The following is a 20897-nucleotide window of genomic DNA, read 5'->3' on the forward strand; positions in this document are numbered from 1 at the left end:
CCCCCCATTATGACCCCCAGCAAAACGTCTATTCGGGGTACGGGGCTGCAGCCCCATATGGCACCACGGGCACTTATGGGGCTGCCCCCCAGCAGCCCCCCACCCCCGGGCAGCAGAGCGGCCTCAGCCAGGTGAGCGCTATGGGGTGAGTTGGGGGGGTCCCGTCAGCCCCCTCCCCACATTTCTGATCCATTTTGTGTCCCCCCCCCCCACAGCAGCCTCCAGTCCCGGGTCTGGACGATGCCGCCCCCTACAACAGCTCCCAGCCCCAAATGCCCCCCAGCGCCGCCCCCCCCCAGCCCCCCAGCCTCACCCCATGGGCACGGGGGGGGCTCAGCCCCAAGGGGGTGGGGGGGGCCCTCAGCCCAGCCCCACTGCTGCCTACCCCCCCCACTCCTACACCGAGAGCCCCGGCCCCAAACCCAAGAAGGGGCAGCAGCTGTGGAACAGGATGAAGCGTGAGTAATGGGGCGGGTTTGGGGTGGGCTCCATTTGGGGGCCCCCCAGAGCCTCACTTTGCCCACCCAATATTGCCCCTGGATCTCTCTCCAGCCCCCCAAGCCCTTCAGACCCCCAGATGCTGCCCCCAAACCCCCATTCCCACCCCCCCCCATTCCCTTCAGACCCCTGAATGTCACCCCAGAATCTCCCCAGCCCCCCAGTCCCCTTCAGACCCCCAAATACTGCCCCCAAACCCCCATTTCAGCCCCCCATTCCCTTCAGAACCCCAAATACTGCCCCCAAACTCCATTTCCAGCCCCCCAGTCCCCTTCAGACCCCCAAATACTCCCCCCAGCCCCCCATTTCCAGCCCCCCCATTCCCTTCAGACCCCAAATTCTGCCCCCAAACCCCCATTTCCAGCTCCCCATTCCCTTCAGACCCCTGAATATCACCCCAGAGTCTCCCCAGCCCCCAAACCCTCCAGCAAAGCCCCCCATCTCCCCTCCCATCCCCCCCAAACCCCCTCAATCCCCCCCACTCACCCCCCTTCCCCCCATTTCCCCCCATAGAAGCCCCCAAACCCCCTCAATCCCCCCCCACTCACCCCCCTTCCCCCCATTTCCCCCCCCATAGAAGCCCCCAAACCCCCTCAATCCCCCCCACTCATCCCCTTCCCCCCCTTCGCTCCCCATAGAAGCCCCCAAACCCCCTCAATCCCCCCCACTCACCCCCCTTCCCCCCATTTCCCCCCCCATAGAAGCCCCCAAACCCCCTCAATCCCCCCCACTCACCCCCTTCCCCCCATTTCCCCCCACAGAAGCCCCCGGTGCGGGCGGCCTGAAGTTCAGCCTCCCCAAACGCCCGTTTGTGTTGACGAACCCGACCTTTAACGAGCAGCACAACACCGAGAAGCACCACGGGTGAGCCCCACAAGCACCGTCACCCCCCTCCCCTCCATCTATGGGGGCTCTATGGGGTCGCCCCATTGATCCCGTTCGCCCCACAGCAAACCCGAGGACTGGCCCCAGGCCATGAAGGAATACGTGCAGCGCTGCTTCACCGCCTGCGAGTCGGAGGAGGCCAAGGACCGCACGGAGCAGCTGCTGAAGGAGGTGCTGCAGGCCCGGCTGCAGGACGGCACGGCCTACACCATCGACTGGAGCCGGGAGCCGCTGCCGGGGTGAGCCAGCAACGGGGCTGGGGACCCCCAATATCCACCCACAATGGGGGCCCAGCATCACCCACCGCCCCCTGAAATGATGGACCCCATTGTGCCCTCAAATGGGGCCCGTGAACCCCCATAACCCCGTGAAATGGTGGCCCCGTCATCCCTTATCGACCCCCAAATGATGGCCCTGAACCCCATGAAATTATGGCCCCGTCATCCCTTATTGCCCCCCAAATGATGCTTTGTGGGTGGGGGTCCATAGGGTGCCATTCAGACCCATAGGGTGCTACAAGACCCCATTGGGTGCTGTAGGACCCCATGGGGCACCATAGGGGTTCATAGTATGCCATAGGGCGCCATAGGGCACCATAGGGGTTCATAGTATGCCATAGAACCCCATGGGGCACCATAGGGATTCATAGTGTGCCATAGGACCCCATGGGGCACCATAGGGGTTCATAGTGTGCCATAGGACCCCATGGGGCACCATAGGGGTTCATAGTATGCCATAGGACCCCATGGGGCACCATAGGGATTCATAGTGTGCCATAGGACCCCATGGGGCACCATAGGGGTTCATAGTGTGCCATAGGACCCCATAGGGCACTATTAGGGTTCATAGTATGCCATAGGACCCCATGGGGCACCGTAGGGATTTATAGTGTGCCATAGGACCCCATGGGGCACCATAGGGGTTCATAGTGTGCCATAGGACCCCATGGGGCACCATAGGGGTTTATAGTATGCCATAGGACCCCATGGGGCACCATAGGGGTTCATAGTGTGCCATAGGACCCCATGGGGCACCATAGGGGTTCATAGTATGCCATAGGACCCCATGGGGCACCATAGGGGTTCATAGTGTGCCATAGGACCCCATGGGGCACCATAGGGGTTCATAGTATGCCATAGGACCCCATGGGGCACCATAGGGGTTCATAGTATGCCATAGGACCCCATGGGGCACCATAGGGGTTTATAGTGTGCCATAGGACCCCATGGGGCACCATAGGGGTTCATAGTATGCCATAGGACCCCATGGGGCACCATAGGGGTTTATAGTGTGCCATAGGACCCCATGGAGCACCATAGGGGTTCATAGTGTGCCCCCTTCCCACCTCATTGCCCCCCTCAGCCCCCCCTGCCCCTCTCAGTGCCCCCTTGCCCACCTCATTGCCCCTTTCAGTGCCCCCCCAGCCCCTCTTAGTAGCCCCCCTGCCCCTCTCAGTGCCTTCCTCAGCCCCCCCAGCCCCTCTCAATGCCCCCCTGCCTTCCTCAGTGACCCCCCTACCCCTCTCATTGCACCTCTCAGCCCCTCTTTTCCCCCCCCAGCCCCTCTCAGTGCCCCCCTGCCAATCTCATTGCCACCCTCAGCCCCCCCTGCCCACCTCATTGCCTCTCAGTGCCCCCCAGCCCCTCTCCCTGCCCCCCGGCCCCTCTCAGCCCCCCCAGCCCCTCTCAGTGCCCCCCTGCCAATCTCATTGCCCCCCTCAGCCCCCCCTGCCCACCTTATTGCCTCTCAATGCCCCCCCAGCCCCTCTCAATGCCCCCCCAGCCCCTCTCAATGCCCCCCCAGCCCCTCTCAGTGCCCCCCCAGCCCCTCTCAGTGCCCCCCCAGCCCCCCTCATCCCCCCTTTTTCCCCCCCCAGGCTGACCCGTGACGCCGACAGCCCCAAGAAGAAGCGCTGGGAGGGCCCCCCCCGCCCCACATCCAGCTCAGGCCTGGCCCAGGCCCCCCCCCAGCAGCGCCCCACACCATCCCCAGGGGGCAGCTCAGCCCTGGGACCCCCACAACCCTCAGCCCGGGGCCGCTCTCGGGGCGGATCCTTCGGCCCCACCAAGTTTGGGAACCGCAACGTGTTCATGAAGGAGCGCAGCTCGTCCTCCAGCGCCGGGTCCCGATCCCGATCCCGATCCTCGTCCCGCTCCCCAGGGCGGCACTTCCGCAGGAGGTGGGTGATTTATGGGGGGGTCCCATCCCATACCCCCCCCCCATGGCTATTGTGGGGCTGTGTGACCCCATGGCCGCTATGGGGCTGTGTGACCCCATGGCCGTTATGGGGCTGTGTGACCCCATGGCCGTTATGGGGCTGTGTGACCCCATGGCTGTTATGGGGCTGTGTGACCCCATGGCCCTTATGGGGCTGTGTGACCCCATGGCCCTTATGGGGCTGTGTGACCCCATGGCCGTTATGGGGCTGTGTGACCCCATGGCTGTTATGGGGCTGTGTGACCCCATGGCCATTATGGGGCTGTGTGACCCCATGGCCCTTATGGGGCTGTGTGACCCCATGGCCCTTATGGGGCTGTGTGACCCCATGGCCCTTATGGGGCTGTGTGACCCCATGGCCATTATGGGGCTGTGTGACCCCATGGCCCTTATGGGGCTGTGTGATCCCGTGGCCCTTATGGGGCTGTGTGACCCCCGTGGCCCTTATGGGGCTGTGTGACCCCATGGCCCTTATGGGGCTGTGTGACCCATGGCCGTTATGGGGCTGTGTGACCCCATGGCCGCTATGGGGCTGTGTGACCCCATGGCCGTTATGGGGCTGTGTGACCCCATGGGGTCCCGCTGTTGTCTTTGTCCCGCAGCGATTCCCATTCGGACTCTGATAGTTCTTTATCTGGACCCGAAGTTCGCGTTGGAGCCCGGCAGCGCCTCGGCCCCAAAAACAGGGGGGGGGCGGGGGGGGCACCCGGAGAGAGGGAGGATGAGGATGCAGAGGGGGAAGAGGTAACGGGGGGGGGGGGCAGGTTGGGGGGGGGATTTGCTCTATTGGGGTGGGATTTGGGCTCAGTTTGTGCCTTTGGGGTGGGATTTGGGCTCAGTTTGTTCCTTTGGGGTGGGATTTGGGCTCAGTTTGTTCTATTGGGGTGGGATTTGGGGTCACTTTGTTCCTTTGGGGTGGGATTTGGGCTCAGTTTGTTCTATTGGGGTGAGATTTGGGCTCAGTTCGTTCCTTTGGGGTGGGATTTGGGCTCAGTTTGTTCTATTGGGGTGGGATTTGGGTCAGTTTGTTCCTTTGGGGTGGGATTTGGGCTCAGTTTGTTCTATTGGGGTGGGATTTGGGCTCAGTTTGTTCCTTTGGGGTGGGATTTGGGCTCAGTTTGTTCCTTTGGGGTGGGATTTGGGCTCAGTTTGTTCTATTGGGGTGGGATTTGGGCTCAGTTTGTAGTTGCCATTTGCTCCATTAGGGTTGATTTGGGCTCACATTGGGGCTGGGAACTGGGCCCATCTTTGGGGTCAGTGTTTGCTGTGTCCTATGGGGGGATTTGGGGCTGATTCCCCCCTTGCTGCCCCTATTACCCCCCAGACACGACCAAGGTCCCTCCAAACGCGCCCGGAAGCGCCCGGCCATGGATTACGAGGACCCCGAGAAGGAGTTTAAGAAGCAGCGTCGGGCCGCACGATTCCAGCACGGCCACCCCAAAAAGCTGCGGCCTGAACCTTTAGTGCTGCCCATCCACAACCCGGAGCCCCCCGCACCGAGACCCCCGACTGGAGGGAGCTGAAGATCCTGGGGACCTGCCAGGAGGTCACCAAGCGTTACCTGCGCCTCACCTGTGCCCCCGACCCCAGCACCGTGCGCCCCGTGTCGGTGGGTGGGGGGGAATGGGGGCACTAAAGGGGCTGGGGGGGTCTAGGGGTCCCAAAAGGGTTTGGGGTTGGGATTGGGGGGCCCTAAAGGGTTTGGTGTTGGGTTTGGGGGGTCTGGGGGTCCCAAAAGGGTTTGGGTTTGGGGTTGGGGGGCCCTAAAGGGTTTGGTGGGGTCTGGGGATTCCAAAAGGGTTTGGGGTTGGGTTGGGGGGGCCCTAAAGGGGTTGGGGGGTCTGGGGATCCCAAAAGGGTTTGGGGTTGGGTTCAGAGGGGTCTGGGTGTCCCAAAAGGGTTTGGGTTTGGGTTTGGGTTTGGGTTTGGGGGGCCCTAAAGGGTTTGGTGGGGTCTGGGGATCCTAAAAGGGTTTAGGGGGTCTGGGTGTCCCAAAAGGGTTTGGGTTTGGGTTTGGGTTTGGGTTTGGGGGGCCCTAAAGGGTTTGGTGGGGTCTGGGGATCCTAAAAGGGTTTAGGGGGTCTGGGGGTCCCAAAAGGGTTTGGGTTTGGGTTTGGGGGTCTCAGAAGTGTTTGGTGTTGGGTTTGGGGGGGTCTGGGGGTCCCAAAATGGTTTGGGTTTGGATTTGGGGTTGGGTTTGGGGGGGTCTGGGTGTCCTAAAAGGGTTTGGAGGGGTCTGGGGATCCTAAAAAGGTTTGGGGGGTCTGGGGGTCTCAGAAGGGTTTGGGGTTGGGATTGGGGGGTCTGGGGATCCCAAAATGGTTTGGGTTTGGGTTTGGGGTTGGGTTTGGGGGTCTGGGGGTCTCAGAAGGGTTTGGTATTGGGTTCAGGGGGTCTGGGCGTCCTAAAAGGGTTTGGGGTTGGGTTTGGGGGCCCTAAAGGGGTTGGGGGGGTCTGGGGGTCCCAAAAGGGTTTGGGGGGTCTGGGGGTCTCAGAAGGGTTTCGGGTTGGGATTGGGGGGGTCTGGGGGTCCCAAAATGGTTTGGGTTTGGGTCTGGGGGGTCTGAGGGTCTCAGAAGGGTTTGGTATTGGGTTCAGGGGGGTCTGGGCGTCCTAAAAGGGTTTGGGGTTGTTGGGGGGGTCTGAGGGTCCCAAAAGGGTTTGGAGGGGTCTGGGGGTCTCAGAAGGGTTTGGTGTTGGGTTTGGGGGGAGAAATTTAGGGGTGTTACATGTGGGTTGTTGGGCAGGGAGTTTGGGGTGGCTGTGGGGCCGGGTTCTGGGGTCACTGGGGCTGGGCTGGCTATGGGGCTGGGCTGGCTATGGGGCTGGGCTGGCTATGGGGCTGGGCTCGCTATGGGGCTGGGGCTGGCTATGGGGCTGGGGCTGGCTATGGGGCTGGGCTGGCTATGGGGTTGGGCTGGCTATGGGGCTGGGCTCGCTATGGGGCTGCCCCACACGCAGGTGCTCCAGAAGTCGCTGTCGCTGGTGAAGGCCCATTGGAGGGAGCACCAGGATTACGCCTTCGCCTGTGAGCAGCTCAAGTCCATCCGCCAGGACCTGACAGTGAGTTTAGGGCAAAGATGGGGGGGGGGATTTGGGGCCAAAAAGGCCGATTTTGGGGCTGACCCCACAACTTCGGGGCCGTGTCCCCCCCCATCTCCTGCCCAGGTTCAAGGTGTCCGCACGGAGCTCACAGTGGAGGTGTATGAAACACACGCACGCATCGCACTGGAGAAGGTGAGACCCCAAACCCCCCCTGCAGCCCCCACAAACCCCCTTCAGCCCCCCACATCCCCCCCAAATCCCCCCCAGACCCTCTGAGGGTCCTTCACAAAGACCCCCCCCCAAATCCTCCCTGTGTTCCCCCAAAGCCCCTCAGACCCACATGGATTCCCCAGATCTGCCCCCAACCCCCCACAATCTTCTTTCCAACCCCCCCAAATCCCTTTCAGCCCCCAATAAACCCCCCCCCCCAAATGACACCCCCCCCCTTCACACCCCTGTGCCCCCCATAGGGTGACCACGAGGAGTTCAACCAGTGCCAGACGCAGCTCAAGTCTCTCTATGCCGAGAACCTTCCTGGCAACGTGGGGGAGTTCACGGCCTATCGGGTGCTGTACTACATGTTCACCAAGAACTCGGGGGGTGAGTGGGGCCGGGACCCCTCCCCATATTCGGGTTGGGTTGGGGGGGGGGTAACCCCAAACCTGGTAGCCATAAATGTGGTTAGGGTTGGGGGGGGCTTAGGGTTAATTATAGCAGGGTGAGAGTTAGGGTTAGAGTTAGGGTTAGGGTTAATTTCAGTAGGGTTACGGGGGCTTAGGGTTAATTACATTAGGGTTAGGGTTAATTACATTAGGGTTAGGGTTAAGGTTAATTACAGCAGGATTAGGGTTAGGGTTAAGGTTAGTTACAGCAGGGTTAGGGTGAGGTTAGGGTTAATTAGAGTAGGATTAGGGTTAGGGTTAGGGGGGTTACAGCAGGGTTTGGGGGGGGGGTTAGGGTTAATTACAGTAGGGTTAGGGTTAAGGTTAATTACAGCAGGGTTAGGGTGAGGTTAGGGTTAATTAGAGTAGGATTAGGGTTAGGGGGGTTACAGCAGGGTTTGGGGGGCTTAGGGTTAATTATAGTAGGATTAGGGTTAGGGTCAGTGTTAGGGTGAGGTTAGGGTTAATTACAGCAGGGTTAGAGTTAGGGTTAATTACAGTAGGGTTATTGTTAGGCTTAGGGTTAATTACAGCAGGATTAGGGTTAGGGGGGTTACCGCAGGTTTAGGGTTAATTACAGCAGGGTTAATTAGTCAGGTTAAGGCTAAGGTTAAACTGAACCCAGACTGACCCCAACCCAACACAGCTCCGTGCTCTGGACCCTCCTGGGACCCCTCCCCAAATACAGACACTTGGCTTCACCCCCTGCCCACCTTCATCCCGCCCCCCCAGCAGGGGGCGCTCTGACATCCATCCTGAGCCCCCCCAGCATCAGCCGGGGGTCTGTCGTCCTTAATGGCATCTAATATCCCTATATACCCCATTAACATCCTTAATTACCCCGTTAATCACTGTATTAATGACTTACAGACCTGACGACGGAGCTGGCGTTCCTGACTCCGTCCCTTCGCTCTGACCCCGCCGTGTCTCACGCTCTGTCCCTTCGCGCCGCGTGGGCTCTCAATAATTTCCATCGGTTTTTCCGTCTCTATCGTTCCGCCCCCCCCGTGGCCGCGCGACTCATCGACAAGTTCGTGGAGCGGGAGCGTCGCGCTGCCCTCAAAGCCATGATCAAAACGTATGTGGGGACAGCGCCCCCCCCAGGGCCGGGACACAGGGGGGACCCCAGGGGGGAATGGCCTGGGGGGGTTAATGGGGGTTAAGGGGGGTTAAGGGGGGTTTGGGGTGGGGGGAGTGATGGAGATCGGCTGCCTCTGATGGAGGGGGGGAAAGGTAAGTGGGGGGGGAGTGCAGCCCCCTGGTCTTAGATTGGCATCAATGGGCCCCAATGGAGCCGGGAGCCCCAAATGGGGCCGTGTCCTTAATGGGGCTGTGTCCATCTCTGCCCCCAAATGGGGCTGTGTCCTTAATAGGGCTGTGCCCATCTCGGCCCCCAAATGGGGCTGTGTCCTTAATGGGGCTGTGTCCTTAATGGGGCTGTGTCCTTAATGGGGCTGTGTCCATCTCTGCCCCCAAATGGGGCTGTGTCCTTAATGGGGCTGTGCCCATCTCGGCCCCCAAATGGGGCTGTGTCCTTAATGGGGCTGTGCCCATCTCTGCCCCCAAATGGGGCTGTGTCCTTAATGGGGCTGTGTCCATCTCTGCCCCCAAATGGGGCTGGTCCCCATCCCTGTGGCCGTACTGGGGTCTGTCCCCCCTCACCCTGTCCGTGTTTGATCTCTGTGGGGCAGCGTCCCCCTCATTGGGGTCACATCCCTATATCACCCACCCCGTAGCCCCCAGAGGGGCCCTGTAGCCCCCTGTAATTGCAGTGGGGCCACATCTGCCCCCGTAGCCTGACTGGCCTTAACCACTATGGGGTTTTCTTAACCCCGTTATGGGGCTGTGCCCCCCTCCAGTGGGGTTTTCCCTCCTCCTTAATCACTATGGGGTTTCCTTAACCCCCCTGTGGGGCTGTGCCCCCCTGCAGTGACCGTGTCCCACCTCCTTACCCCCTATGGGGCTGTGCCCCCTTTGCAGCCCCCTACAGCTCCATCTCCCCTCTTCAGCCCCCAGTGGGGCCACATCCCCCCCATAACCCCTATGACCCCTCACTCCTCTTCACCCCGCGGGGCTCCTCCTCGCCCCCCCCCATTTCCCCCCGTTGTTTTGTTGCCGTTGTTGTTTTCCTTTGTTCTCTTTTCCTCTTTTTTCTCCCCAGTTTCCGCCCGGCGCTGCCCACCTCCTTCGTCGGGGCAGAGCTGGCGTTGGACGCTGAGAGCTGCGCGCAGTTCCTGGCCGCGCTGCCGCTCTCCTACTGCGGCCCCGACAGCATTGACTGCAAACAGAGCCTGGGGGTCCTGCCCCACTTCTGACCCCCCCCCCCCGAGCCGGGGGTCTTGGCCCCACTTCTGAGCCCTTTTATGGGGCGGGACTCACAACTCGTAACCTTCTCTTTCGCTCCCGGCAGGACGCAGCTCAGCCAGAGCTGGAGGATGTGGGGAGGGACGCGATGTGGGGCAGGACGCGGAGCCCAGAGCCGGAGGATGTGGGGCAGAGTTGGATGATATGGGGCAGCGCCCCCCCTCCCCTCCCCTATTGCTGGAGGATACGGGGCACAATACGGCCCGGCCGCTCTCCTACAGCGGCTCCAGTGCATTGAAACCGAGCCTGGGTGTCCTGCCCCACTTCTGAGCCCTGCCCCCTTGTCGGACCCACAGCCGTAACCTTCTCTTTCGGTCCTGGCAGGATGCAGCCCCCACAGCTGGACGATGTGGGGCACAGCTGGAGGATTCGGGGCAGGGAAATGGGGGGAGGGGGCGGATTGTGGGGGGGGGGACAGCGGAGTGTTGGGGAGGGGGGGGTTCATCGGGGGGCTCTGGGGAGACCCCCAGCCCCACACACGTGGCTTCGTCACCATCATCATCCTCACTCACTCAGTGCTGGGGGGGGGCACCGAACTAACCCGTATCTCTCAGTTTCTTCTTCTTCTTCTTCCCCACCGCTGCCCCACGGCCGGAGCCCCACGGCTGGAGCTCCACGGAACCGCCAGAGCCCAACGGCGGAGCCGCCCCACGGAGCCGCCCCACGGAGCCGCCCCACGCAGCCACCCCACGGCGGAGCCTCCAACAACCTGAGTCAAAGTGGGGGGGGGGGGGCCCCCCAAGCAGCCCAACCCCCCACCACGACCCCCCCCCAACCCTTCACCCCCCCTCGGCCCACACACAATGTTGGACTCTCAGAGCCGCCTCCGCCGCCTTTTCTCTCTTTCTCTTTGATTTTTTGATGGCTCCAATTTCCCCATTTTTGGTTCGTATTTAATTTATTTCCCCCCCCCCCCCCCCCCCCCCATCCATCCTCCTCCTCCTCTCTTTGCAGGTAACAAAACGTCTCCCCTCCCCCCCCCCCCCTCCTCGCCCCCTCCCCCTTTTGGTTACGCTGTTACCCCGGGGCTGGACCCCCCCCCCAACCTCACCCCCCCCCCCTCACAATTTTTAACTGATTCTCCCTTTTTTTGGACAGAATAAAGAGCAAAAAAGGAAAATGAGACGTTGGTGAGGCTGAGATGGGGGGGGGCCGTGAGGGGGGGGGTCTATGGGGGGGTAGGGGTCTGTGGGGGGTGTATATGGGGGGGGGGGTCTATGTGGGGGGGGTCCCATGTGGGATGGGGGGGGTCTATGGTGGGGGTGGGGGTTGTATATGGGGGGGGTCTATGTGTGTGTGGGGGAGGGGTTCTATTTGGGGGGGGGGTCCCATATGGGGGGACCCTGGGGGGGGGGGGGTGTCAGCATTGCCATGACCCCCATTGAGCACTGGGGGGGTTTGAAGCCCACAGAACTGGGTCCTTTTTAATCTTTTTTTATTATTATTATTATTTTTTCCTTTTTTTTATGCAAAAATACTCATTGGCGGAGGGGGGGGACCCAGCCACCCTCCCATTGGCTGAGCGGGAGGGAAGGGGGCGGGACCTGGATGACAGCAGCGCGATGATTGGTCATGCTCGGGCCCGGGGGGCGGGGCTGGCGTGCGGTAGCCCCGCCCATTTATGGCATCACCTGATGGTGGTAGGGGGCGTGGCCACACCAAGCCCCGCCCCTCGACTTATACAAGCCACGCCCCCGTTGGCAAATACCCTTTGGCGTTAGCCACGCCCCCTTTGCATTAGCTCCGCCCCCTGTCGTTGGCCACGCCCTCTTTTGCATTAGCCCCGCCCCCCTGGCGTTGGCCCCGCCCCCTTCCCATTAGCCCCGCCCCCTGGCAGCTCCCTTTGGGCATCGTTGGGGGGGGGGGGGGGGGTCGGGTCTCGGGGGGGTGGTCCCGTATTTTGGCATTGGGGGGGGGGTTGATGGTGGGGGGGGCACGATGTGGGTCTGGGGTCTCGTTGAGGGGCTTTTTGGGGGGGGGTCACTTGGACAGTTTGCTGATGACGCGGATGAGCGCCGCGTTCTCGTCCTTCAGCCGCTGGTTGTCGGCCTTCAGGTCCTGCAGCGCCTAATGGGGGGGGGGGGGTGAGCAGAGACCCCCCCCCAAATCAGAGACCCCCCCCCAAATCAGAGACCCCCCCCAAATCCCAGCCCTGAAGCCCCATTGGGGGGCTCCCTCACCTTCAGCTCCTCCTCCAGCTCCGCCGCCTTCCGCTCCAGCGCCCGGCGCTCCTGGGGGGGGGGGGGGCATTAATTTGGGGGGTGGGTTTTGGGGATGGGGGGGGGGGCATTAATTTGGGGGGTGGGCTTTGGGGGGGGGGGGGGTTGGGGTTGCTCCGGGGGTCCCTCCCCACTCACAAATCGCTCCAGCTCCAGCAGCGCCGGCCGCTCCGCGATGCGCTCCTGCCTCTGTTCAATTGGGGGGGAACTGAATTGAGGGGGGGTCCCACATCTGGGGGTCTCCCCCCCCTTTTTTACCCCTTCCCCCCCCCCCCCACCTGTGTCACCCGCTCCAGCTCCAGCCGCAGCTGCGTCACCTTCAGCTCCGCCTCCTGCAGCTGCTCCTTCAGCCGCTCGTTGTCCTCCCACAGGGCGTCATAGAGCTGGGATGGGGGGGGGGCACCGTGAGACCCCCCCCATCAATAACCCCCCTCACCAACCCTTATCTGAATAACCAACCCCCTACCCCCAAAATCCTCCCTCAAATTAATCAAACCCCAAAGTAACCCCCCCCCCCACAAATCAAATGGACCCACAACGACCCCCACCCCCCAAATAACCCCCTCCCCAAATAACCCCCCCCCCTTTACCTGCTGGTAGTCGATTGCTGGCAGCTGCACTGGGGGGGGCCGTGGGGCAGCCATGATCCCATTGGTTTTGGGGCTGGGGGGGGATGGGGGGGAGGCACAGGGGTGACAGTGGGTTGTGCCCCCCCCCACCCCGCTGCCCCCTCCCCACCTCACAGTGCCCCCCCCCCCATGTACCTCTCCTCACTGCTCCCCTGCTCCTCATTCTCTTCCCCCTATGGAACAACAGGGACAGGATTTGGGGGGGGGGTCCCAGCAATTCGACCCCCCCCCCCCCATAAAAAAAGCCCCCTCTGACCTCAGTCTGTCCTTTCCGCCGCTGCCGGTTCTGCTGTTTGGCTTCAGCTTCTGGGGGGGGGGGCAGCATCAGGACGACCCCCCCCCATAGAAAATCAATAGGACCCCTCAGCATTGGGGCTGGGTTTGGGGGGGGGGGGGGGGGCACCCACCTTTGTTTGGCTGCAGGACGGGGGTGGGCGGGGGGTGGGGGCGGCGGGAGGGGTCCTGTGTGAAGGGGCTGAGGTCAGAGACACCCCCAGACCCATTAACCCCCCCCATTAACCCCACAGCCATCCCATAATATTCATCAGACCCCCCCACAACGACCCCCCCACAACGACCCCCCCCCACACACCGTGCTCTCGGGGGGCTGCTCGTCCCGCCTCTCCCCCTCTCTGATTGGCTGCTCCGCTCCAACGTGACCAATCGCCTTCTCCGCTTCCTTCAGCTCAGTCAGAGTGACGCCCTATGAATAAATTGGGGGGGGGGCGTCACATCGGGTCTGTCACCCCAAATCCCCCCCACAGCCCCCCCCACAGCCCCCCCCCCCCCCCAGACCTGCGTTGACCTCCTGGACTGTCGCATCATTCGGGACCGAGCTTTGCGCTGCGACTCCGACTCCTCGTCCCTCACGGGGGGTTGGTACGTCCTGAATTAAAGGGGGGGGGGGACAATGGGACCCTGCTCTCCGTGTCCCCCCCCCTCCCCATCATCTGCCCCCCCCCCCCCCTTAAGGTTTTACCTGCGGGGCCGGGGCTCTGCATCCACCTTCACTTGTGGGGCTCCGTCCATGGGGCTGTGTGTGTGTGTGTGGGGGGGGTTGTTAGGACCCCAAATCCACCCCTTCCATCCCCCCCCCCCATTGAGCCCCCAACTCACTTTGATGGCGCGGCGTCGGGGGGGGTCCGCTGGGAGGGGGTGGGGGGGACGCGGGCCAAGCGGGGCTCCTTAACCTGGGAACAACGTGTATCATGGGCAGCCCCATCCATATATGTGGGGCCCTGCCCTTCTGCACCCCCCCCCCACTGAGTTTTAGGGGAAAAATGTGTTTTATTGTGGACAAAAAAGGCAGAATCAGTGATGGGTGCCCCCATAGGATCCCATAGGGGCTTAAAGCTGGGCTTACCTGGGGGGCAGAGTCCAGGCGGGGGGAGGAGGCGGAACGACGGACCCCAAAATCCTGGGGGGGGGCGGGGGGGGGCAGCGCCCCCAAACTGCCGGTACGGCACAACCCGGAGCTGGGACCCTGCGGGAGGGGGGGGGGCTGAAGGGAAACCACCCACACGGCACAAAGTGGGGCAGAGACCCCCCAGTGAGACCCCCCAGCTGGGGCTGATTCATCACACATTGGGGGGGCACATCATTTAGGGGTAACTGCCCTCATAGAGGGGCATTACCTTCATGGGGGGGCATTACCTTCATGGGGGGGCCGTCAGGGACCCCATTGGGGGGGCTGAGTGGGGCCGCTTCCATGGGAGGACCTGAAGGGAACACAGAAGCGCTGCAGCAGCCCCCCCCCCTCCCCCCCCCAGGACTCCCCCCATGGAGGGATCCCAGCCTCACCCATTTGGGGAGGGGTCTCCCCTTCATCGCCGCTGTCCTCGTCCCTGGGGGGGGGAAGGACCCCCAGCACCGGACGCTCCTTGGACTGATCCTGCACCGACATCTTCTCGCGGCTGCTCATGCGACACACTGAGCTCCTGGAGGGGGGGAAACGTCATTGAATGGGGGCTGAGGGGCTGGGGGGTTTATTTGGGGGGGAATTGGGGTGGCTGCTCACCGGCGGTGCTTACTGCTCCAGGTAGAAGCTGGTGCTCCATCGGGGTCCAGAGTTATGGGGGCTGGGGGGGTCCCTGGGTCTTTTTGGGAGCGGAGCTGGGGGAGGGATTGGGGGTGGGGGGGGTCAGGGTGGTGGGCTCCCCCCACCCTGTTTGGAGGTCAGTCCCCTCTGGGAGTTTATAGGGAGTTTTCTATGGGTCACAAAGGGTTTGAGGGGGGCGGGGGGGGGCGCTCACGTGGTGCTGCCGCCGCTGCAGCTCCTCCAGGAGGGGAAGGGTCTCCTCGTCTGCCAGGTCACAAGGACGCTGCCCCTATGGAGGGGGGGGGGGTCAGAGCTGCCTCAGGACTCCCCCCAAATGCTGAGTGCCCCCAGACCCCACCCCACGCACCCCAGAACCCCCAGCCCCCCCCCCAACCCCCATAGAACCCCATTCTGGTACCTCTCTGGCATCCCCCGACCCCCTCAGGACCCCCCACCCGGCAGCCCCGTGCCCCCCCTGCCCCCACCACGTTGTTGCGGGGCGCCATGTCACAGAGGTGCTCAGCCAGCAGCCTGCAGGCCTCCTCCACTCCCCAGTGCGCAGCCGCGTGCAGCGGGGTCCAGCCGTCCTTGTCCCTCACATCGGGGTCATAACCCGCCTGCAGCAGCAGCCTGTGGGGTGGGGGGGGGGTTGAGAGGAGACACAGACAGTGGGACCCCCCCCAAATCCTTCCTACAATCTCATTGCCCAGAGAGAAGGGAACCCCATTCCCCCCAAGGTATCATCTGGGACCCCAGGAGCATCCCCACAACCCCTTGTGTCTGTCACACCGCCCCATAGACACACCCAGACCCCCTGTGAGCCCCCATAGAGCCCCACAGGCCGCCCCCACAGCCCCCAGGCCGCCCCCTCCCCACCTCATGACCTCGATGTAGCCCTTGGCTGCTGCCACGTGCAGAGCGCTGGCCCCTGTGGCCGGGTGCCTGGCGTCCCGGATCTCCCCAGCGTCCAACCAGCGCCGCGTGTCGCGCAGCATCCGCTCCTCCTCCGCCCTCTTGGCAGCTGCCACATCCACCCCTGGGGGTTATAATGGTGTGTGAAGCCGTGATCGATCCACAGACCCCCCCCAACCCCTCCCTGCTCACACCCACCTCTGCGCTCCACCTCCTCCCGCAGCAGCTCCTCCAGCCCTTCGTCCTCAGCCACCTCCAGGGGCAGCTCCCCGTCGCTCGTCACCGCTGCCACGTCGGCCCCATGAGCCAGCAGGTACCTGGGGGGCAGGGTGAGCTGTGAGCCCCATAGGGACCCCCATACCCCCCATATCGTGAGCCCCCTCATAGCAGAACTGCTGAGTCACAGCATGGAGCAGTGATGGAGCTGAGGTGCAGGCAATGGGGCAGAAGGGATGGGGCCAGGATCCAGCCCTCACTGAAGGGCTGGCAGTGGGGGTGGGGGTCTCTCACTGGAGACCCCTGCCCACCTGAGCCCCAGAGCTTAAGGATCACCCCCAGCACCCACCGACCCCAAACCCCATTGACTCCTATAGTGCCCCCAGGCTGTCAGCCCCCCCCAGGACCCCCCCTCACTCCGCGATGTCCCGGTATCCGCAGGACGCGGCCACGTGCAGGGGGGTCCAGCCCTCGTTGTCCGCCTGGTTGACGTCGGCTCCGCTCTCCACCAGGAATTGCACCACCTCCATGTTCTCATCGATACACGCCTGCAATGGGGGGGGGGCAACGAGTCCAAGGGCTGCCATAAGGACCTGAATGTCCTCGGGGATCCCAATGACTCCCCACAAGGAGCACCAAACCCAAATAGCCCCAAAAGGCCCCAAAATCCATGTGGGCATGGAACCCACAACATAAAGGCTCCCCAGGGCCCATCCCAACACACAAAGCCCCCCAACCCCGTGGGACCATCCCCACACACAAAGGCAGCACCCAACAGGGACCCCACAACACAAAGGGCCCATAGACTTTCCCAGGGACCCCCAAACTAACCCCAAATCCCCCCCCCTCCATCCACACCCCCAAAGTCTTTCCCAAAGACCCCCAAACAGACCCCAAATCCCCACTGACTTTCCCAGGGACCCCCAAACTAACCCCAAATCTCCCCCCATCCACCCCCGCCCCCATAGACTTTCCCAGGGACCCCAAGCAGACCCCAAACCCCCCCCACCCCCACAGCCCCTTTAGGCCCCGCCCCCTTCTCCCGAAGCCCCGCCCACTTGTTGTAACCCGCCCCCTTCTGAAGCCCCGCCCTTCTCCCTTAGCCCCGCCCCTTTGTTAAGCCCCGCCCCTTTCTCATTTAGCCCCACACCCCTTGGTTAAGCCTCGCCCCCTGAGTTAAGCCCCGCCCCTTTGCTCCTTAGCCCACAACCCTTTGTTAAGCCCCGCCCCTTTGTTAAGCCCCATCCATTTCCCTTAGCCCCGCCCCCTTTGTTAAGCCCCGCCCCTTTCTCACTTGGCCCCGCCCCCTTGGTTAAGCCCCGCCCACCTGGTGCAGCGCGCTGATCCCATCCGCGTTGGCCCCGCCCAGCAGCGCGCGCCCTCCCGCGCTCACCATGGCGCGCGCCTCCGCCAGGTCCGCGCCTGCGCAGACGGCTCTGAACTCGGCCGCCCTCTCGAATCGAACGGAGCGGGCCCGGGGCGGCCGGGGGGGGCCCGGAGCGGGGGGAGCGGCCGCCACCGCCGCCTCCCAGCGCCGCAGCTGTTCCCGGCGCCGTTCCCGAGCCGCCGCCGCCGCCGCCGCCATCGCCCCCCGCGGCCCCGCCCGGCTGCCGGAGGGGGGCGGGGCCGGAAGCGCGGAGGCGGGGTGTCATGGCACCGGGCCGCGGGGCATGACGGGAAGGGCGCGAGGCGTGCCGGGAAGAGGGCGGGGACTGCGCATGCGTGGGCGTAGCCACGGCAAGTGGGCGTGGTTTGTGTGTGGGGGCGTGGCTTAGGGGGGGCGTGGCGTGTGATTGTGGGCGTGGCTTGTGCCTGGGTTCTCATCCCGCCCCCCCCCTTAAAGCACAGACGGACGCGGACGGACGGACGGACAGACGGAGCTTTATTGGGCCTGAGCGGCACCGGCAGCGGGGACCGGTCACTTCCAGCGGCCCCCAACGCGGCCCTTCCCCACCACCTTCTTGCTGTGGGACGGGGAGAAACACAATAAATCCTGCAGCCCCCGATAACTGCAGCCCCCCCCCCCCAACAGCCCTATAACAAACCTGGTACCCACAGAGAAAACACAGAGACCCCCCGGCCACCAAGGGACCCCAACCCACCCCCAGCAGCCCCCAAACCGACCCAGGGTCCCCCAGACAACATCCAGACCCCCCCATCAACCCAAAGGGACCCAAAGCACTGCCCCAAAGACCCCCAGACCCACCCCCAGGTGCCCCCCATTACTCACAATTTCTGGGCATGGCTGATGCGGTTGTACAGAACATTGATCTGCAAAGGGGGGGTTATAGGGAGGTAATGGGGGGTTATAGGGAGGTAATGGGGGGTTATGGGGGGCTATGGGGGGTTATAGGGGGTTATGGGGGGCTATGGGGGGCAATGGCACCGTGATGTCCCCCGCAGTGACCCCTGTGCCCCCCCCTCAGCCCCCACCTCGTATTTCTGGCGCCGCAGTTTCTCCATCAGGTCGAACTTCTCCGACTCCAGCTGCTGGATCCAGTCGTGCAGCTCCTTGGCCTTGGCCCTGGTGGAGGATGGGGGGGGGTCAGCATCGCGCTGGGGGGGGGGTCCAGCATCACCTGGGGGGGGTTGTGGGGGCGCTGACCGCAGCTCGTCCTCCCGCATGTGCTCAATGTGGAGGGGCTTCTTGCGCTCAGCCAGGATGCGCAGCTTCATCTCGCGCCCCGTCTGCCGCTTCCCACGGCGCTGCTCCGCCTGGTGGGGGGGTTGGGGGGGAAACGTGGGGTTGGGGGGTCCCCGGGGTGTCCCCATGGTGCCCCCCCGAGCTCCCACCTTGGCCAGGTACCCCCCGAAATGGGGCATGTTGGACAGGACTTTCTTCTTCTTGGCGTCGTCCTCTGCGCGTTTCTTGGCCTCCTCCTCCTCCTTGCGCAGCTTTTCCTCCTGTGAGGGACAAAAAGGGGCTGGGGGCTCCCAGGGGCGTCCTGGAGGGTCCTCAGGGGGTTTTGGGGTTCCCCCACGTCCACTCACTGCCAGCCGTGCCTGCCGCTCTCGCTCCTTCTCAGTGCGGCTCCGCAGCTGCTCGTTGCGCTCTGCCCGGCGCCGTTCCTGGGGGGGTCACCAATATCAGCATCATCCCCCATATCCCCCCCCCCAAATCCATCTATCACCCACCCCCCCCCCCAGACCCACAATCCGCTCCATCAGGGCCACCAGCTCGTTCTCCTCGCGGCGCCGCTGCTCGAAATGGGCGTCAATGAGGGTCTGCAGCTCCAGCAGGTCCTTCTCCATGCGCTTACGGTGGATGTCCTTCAATGGGGGGAGACACACAGTGACCCCCAGGGACCCCAACCCCACTGTGACCCACAGCCACGCACGGGGGGACCTCCCAGCCCCATAACAACCCCCTTGGCCCCAGAACGACCCCCTTGTCCCACCTCCCAGCCCCATAACAACCCCCTTGGCCCAATAATGACCCCCTTGTCCCCCCTCCCAGCCCCATAACAACCCCCCTTGGCCCAATAATGACCCTCTTGTCCCCCTCCCCAGCCCTATGAAGACCCCTCTTGTCCCCTGCCAACCCCACAGTGGCCCCCACTCACATCAAAGTCCACACGCTCCCCCTCGGGGATCTTGGGGGGGGCCAGCTGGGGCACCACAGGCCTGGGGGGGCGGGGAGAGGGGTCAGGATGGTGCTGGGGGGGGCAGCAGCACTGCTGTAGGCTCAGGGCCCCCCCCTTGTGTCCCCACAGCTCACCGAGGCCGAGGCCGCTCCTCTTCTAGGGGGGAGAACAGGGTGTCAGTGGGGATGGGGGGGGAAAGAGGGATATGGGGGGGCTGAATAGGTTTTGGTGTGGGGGGGGGGGGTCATACCTGGTTCCTCATGAGGTTTGGGAGGTTCTGCGGCTGTGAAACAGAGCAGAGGGTCAGCATCAGCACGGCCCTCCCATAATGGAGAGGGGGAGGTCTGGGGGGTTTGGGGAGAGGGTCGTGTGGGGTTTTGGAGATCTGTGGGTCTTTAGGGGCGTTTATGGGGTTTGGAGGGTTTGGGGGGATCGACAGGAGGGGCTCTGTGGGGTTTGGGGCTCACACTCACCTTCCTCCTCTTCCTCCTCCACCGCTGCCGACTCCTCCTCCTCTGTGGGAAGTTGGGGGGGGGATGAGGGTCCCCCAGTCCCCCCATGTTAATTAGCCATAACCATTAAAGAGACAGTAATTACCAGCCCAGGATTTGTTAGGAACCCCTTCAGATCCCCCAGCTCTCATTAGTCCTCCTTTGGCAACGGCATTAATTGTTCTTGGGGTTCGTTACTGGGGTGAGCTCAGCCATTAATTAATTGGAAGGGGATAAAGTGGGGAGTCATACTCACAGCCCTTCGTTAGGGGCTTCGTTAGCTGCAGGGCTCACTCACCTTCGGGCTGCTCCCTGCATGGGGGCAGGGAGGGGGGGTGAGGTGAGGGGGGGTCCCCAGTTTGAGGATCTGGGGGGGTTGGGGGGGGGCACTCACTCCTCGTATTCCTCCTCAGCTTCAGACATGGCTGCGGGTCGGGGGGTACCTGGGGAGGGAATTGAGTTGGGGGGGTCAGGGGAGAGCCGAGCACACCCCATAACTCCCCTGTACCTCCAAGTGCCCCCTCCAGTTCCCTCATAGCCCTATAGTTCTCCATTTTGTCCTATAGACAGCCCAACCTCCATTCCTCTCTTGCTCTGGTAGCCCCCTCCTACAACCCTCAGCCCCACCATGGACCTGCCCCCCCCCCAAACCCCACCGACCCCCCAAGACCCCCCCACCAGTGGGGCAGCTCCTGTGGGCTCTGCTGGAGTCGCGCCGCCCCTCAGCACAGAGAACCTTTATGTGGGGGGGTGACCCCACCCCCATGACATCATTCATTCTCCCCCTTTGAGGGTGCCAGGAGCCCCCCCATATCCCCCCACATTGTTCCCTAGATGCCATTAAATGTCACTGTCACCTGAAACCCGCAGCTGTCAGGGTGACATGGGGGGGGGCAGCTGGGAGGGGGAGGGGGCTGCGGGGGGCACAGCACAGCCTGGGGGTGGGGGGCACAGCATCAGCTGCACTCCTCCCTCCATGAGGGGCAGGGGGGTCCAGGCTTTGTCTTTGGTGGGGGGGGGTGGGGACAGGATGGGTGCAGCCATCATTGGGGAGGGGGAGGCTCTGAGCCCCCCAGGGTGAAGACAAAGAAGACAAAGGGAGGGGGGGGGGTGGCTGGGGGCTATTCCTGGCTCCTG

General features: G+C 63.3%; 3 protein-coding genes across 8 annotated transcripts; 1 reads left to right on the top strand and 2 right to left on the bottom strand.

Moving 5' to 3' along the window:
- LENG8 (leukocyte receptor cluster member 8) lies at positions 1-10794 on the top strand. Its single transcript, XM_085533848.1, is given in 14 exon segments — positions 1-131; positions 216-458; positions 1260-1362; positions 1449-1622; positions 3260-3562; positions 4203-4287; positions 4289-4344; positions 4925-5096; positions 5099-5209; positions 6562-6663; positions 6769-6837; positions 7116-7245; positions 8178-8385; positions 9469-10794. Coding segments are annotated over 13 exon segments (1809 nt in total). The 5' UTR covers positions 1-131; positions 216-316; the 3' UTR covers positions 9623-10794.
- Positions 10795-11089: 295 nt separating this feature from the next.
- On the bottom strand, positions 11090-17360 carry PPP1R12C (protein phosphatase 1 regulatory subunit 12C). Of its 2 annotated transcripts, XM_085533849.1 has the most exons (22): positions 17013-17357; positions 16103-16233; positions 15668-15786; positions 15434-15593; positions 15043-15187; positions 14772-14846; positions 14537-14631; positions 14320-14456; positions 14173-14237; positions 13883-14002; positions 13636-13709; positions 13499-13552; positions 13315-13405; positions 13112-13222; positions 12927-12981; positions 12776-12825; positions 12655-12692; positions 12481-12553; positions 12169-12273; positions 12029-12079; positions 11852-11902; positions 11090-11738 (listed from the first exon to the last, which is right to left on the bottom strand). In XM_085533849.1, exons 1-22 carry the CDS (start codon positions 17268-17270, stop codon positions 11652-11654), a joined length of 2145 nt encoding a protein of 714 aa, XP_085389975.1. In that variant the 5' UTR covers positions 17271-17357; the 3' UTR covers positions 11090-11651. The 2 variants fall into 2 exon arrangements, with proteins under 2 accessions (XP_085389975.1, XP_085389976.1); XM_085533850.1 differs by lacking the exons at positions 11090-11738; positions 11852-11902; positions 12029-12079; ... (3 more) ...; positions 12776-12825; positions 12927-12981 and having other exon boundaries at positions 13116-13222; positions 13325-13405; positions 17013-17360.
- Positions 17361-17546: 186 nt separating this feature from the next.
- On the bottom strand, positions 17547-20474 carry TNNT1 (troponin T1, slow skeletal type). Of its 5 annotated transcripts, none has more exons than XM_085533862.1 (14): positions 20439-20474; positions 20155-20203; positions 20059-20072; positions 19743-19784; positions 19520-19552; positions 19404-19425; positions 19249-19309; positions 18839-18955; positions 18677-18754; positions 18479-18589; positions 18291-18400; positions 18119-18209; positions 17916-17956; positions 17547-17649 (listed from the first exon to the last, which is right to left on the bottom strand). In XM_085533862.1, exons 2-14 carry the CDS (start codon positions 20181-20183, stop codon positions 17604-17606), a joined length of 795 nt encoding a protein of 264 aa, XP_085389988.1. In that variant the 5' UTR covers positions 20184-20203; positions 20439-20474; the 3' UTR covers positions 17547-17603. The 5 variants fall into 5 exon arrangements, with proteins under 5 accessions (XP_085389988.1, XP_085389991.1, XP_085389987.1 ...); XM_085533865.1 differs by having other exon boundaries at positions 20017-20072; XM_085533861.1 differs by having other exon boundaries at positions 18119-18400.
- Between the last annotated feature and the right edge of the window lie 423 nt (positions 20475-20897).

Source organism: Coturnix japonica, unplaced genomic scaffold (assembly GCF_054131305.1).
Source record: "Coturnix japonica strain WE unplaced genomic scaffold, WE-NBRP24 Scf063, whole genome shotgun sequence".
Lineage (NCBI taxonomy): Eukaryota > Metazoa > Chordata > Aves > Galliformes > Phasianidae > Coturnix > Coturnix japonica.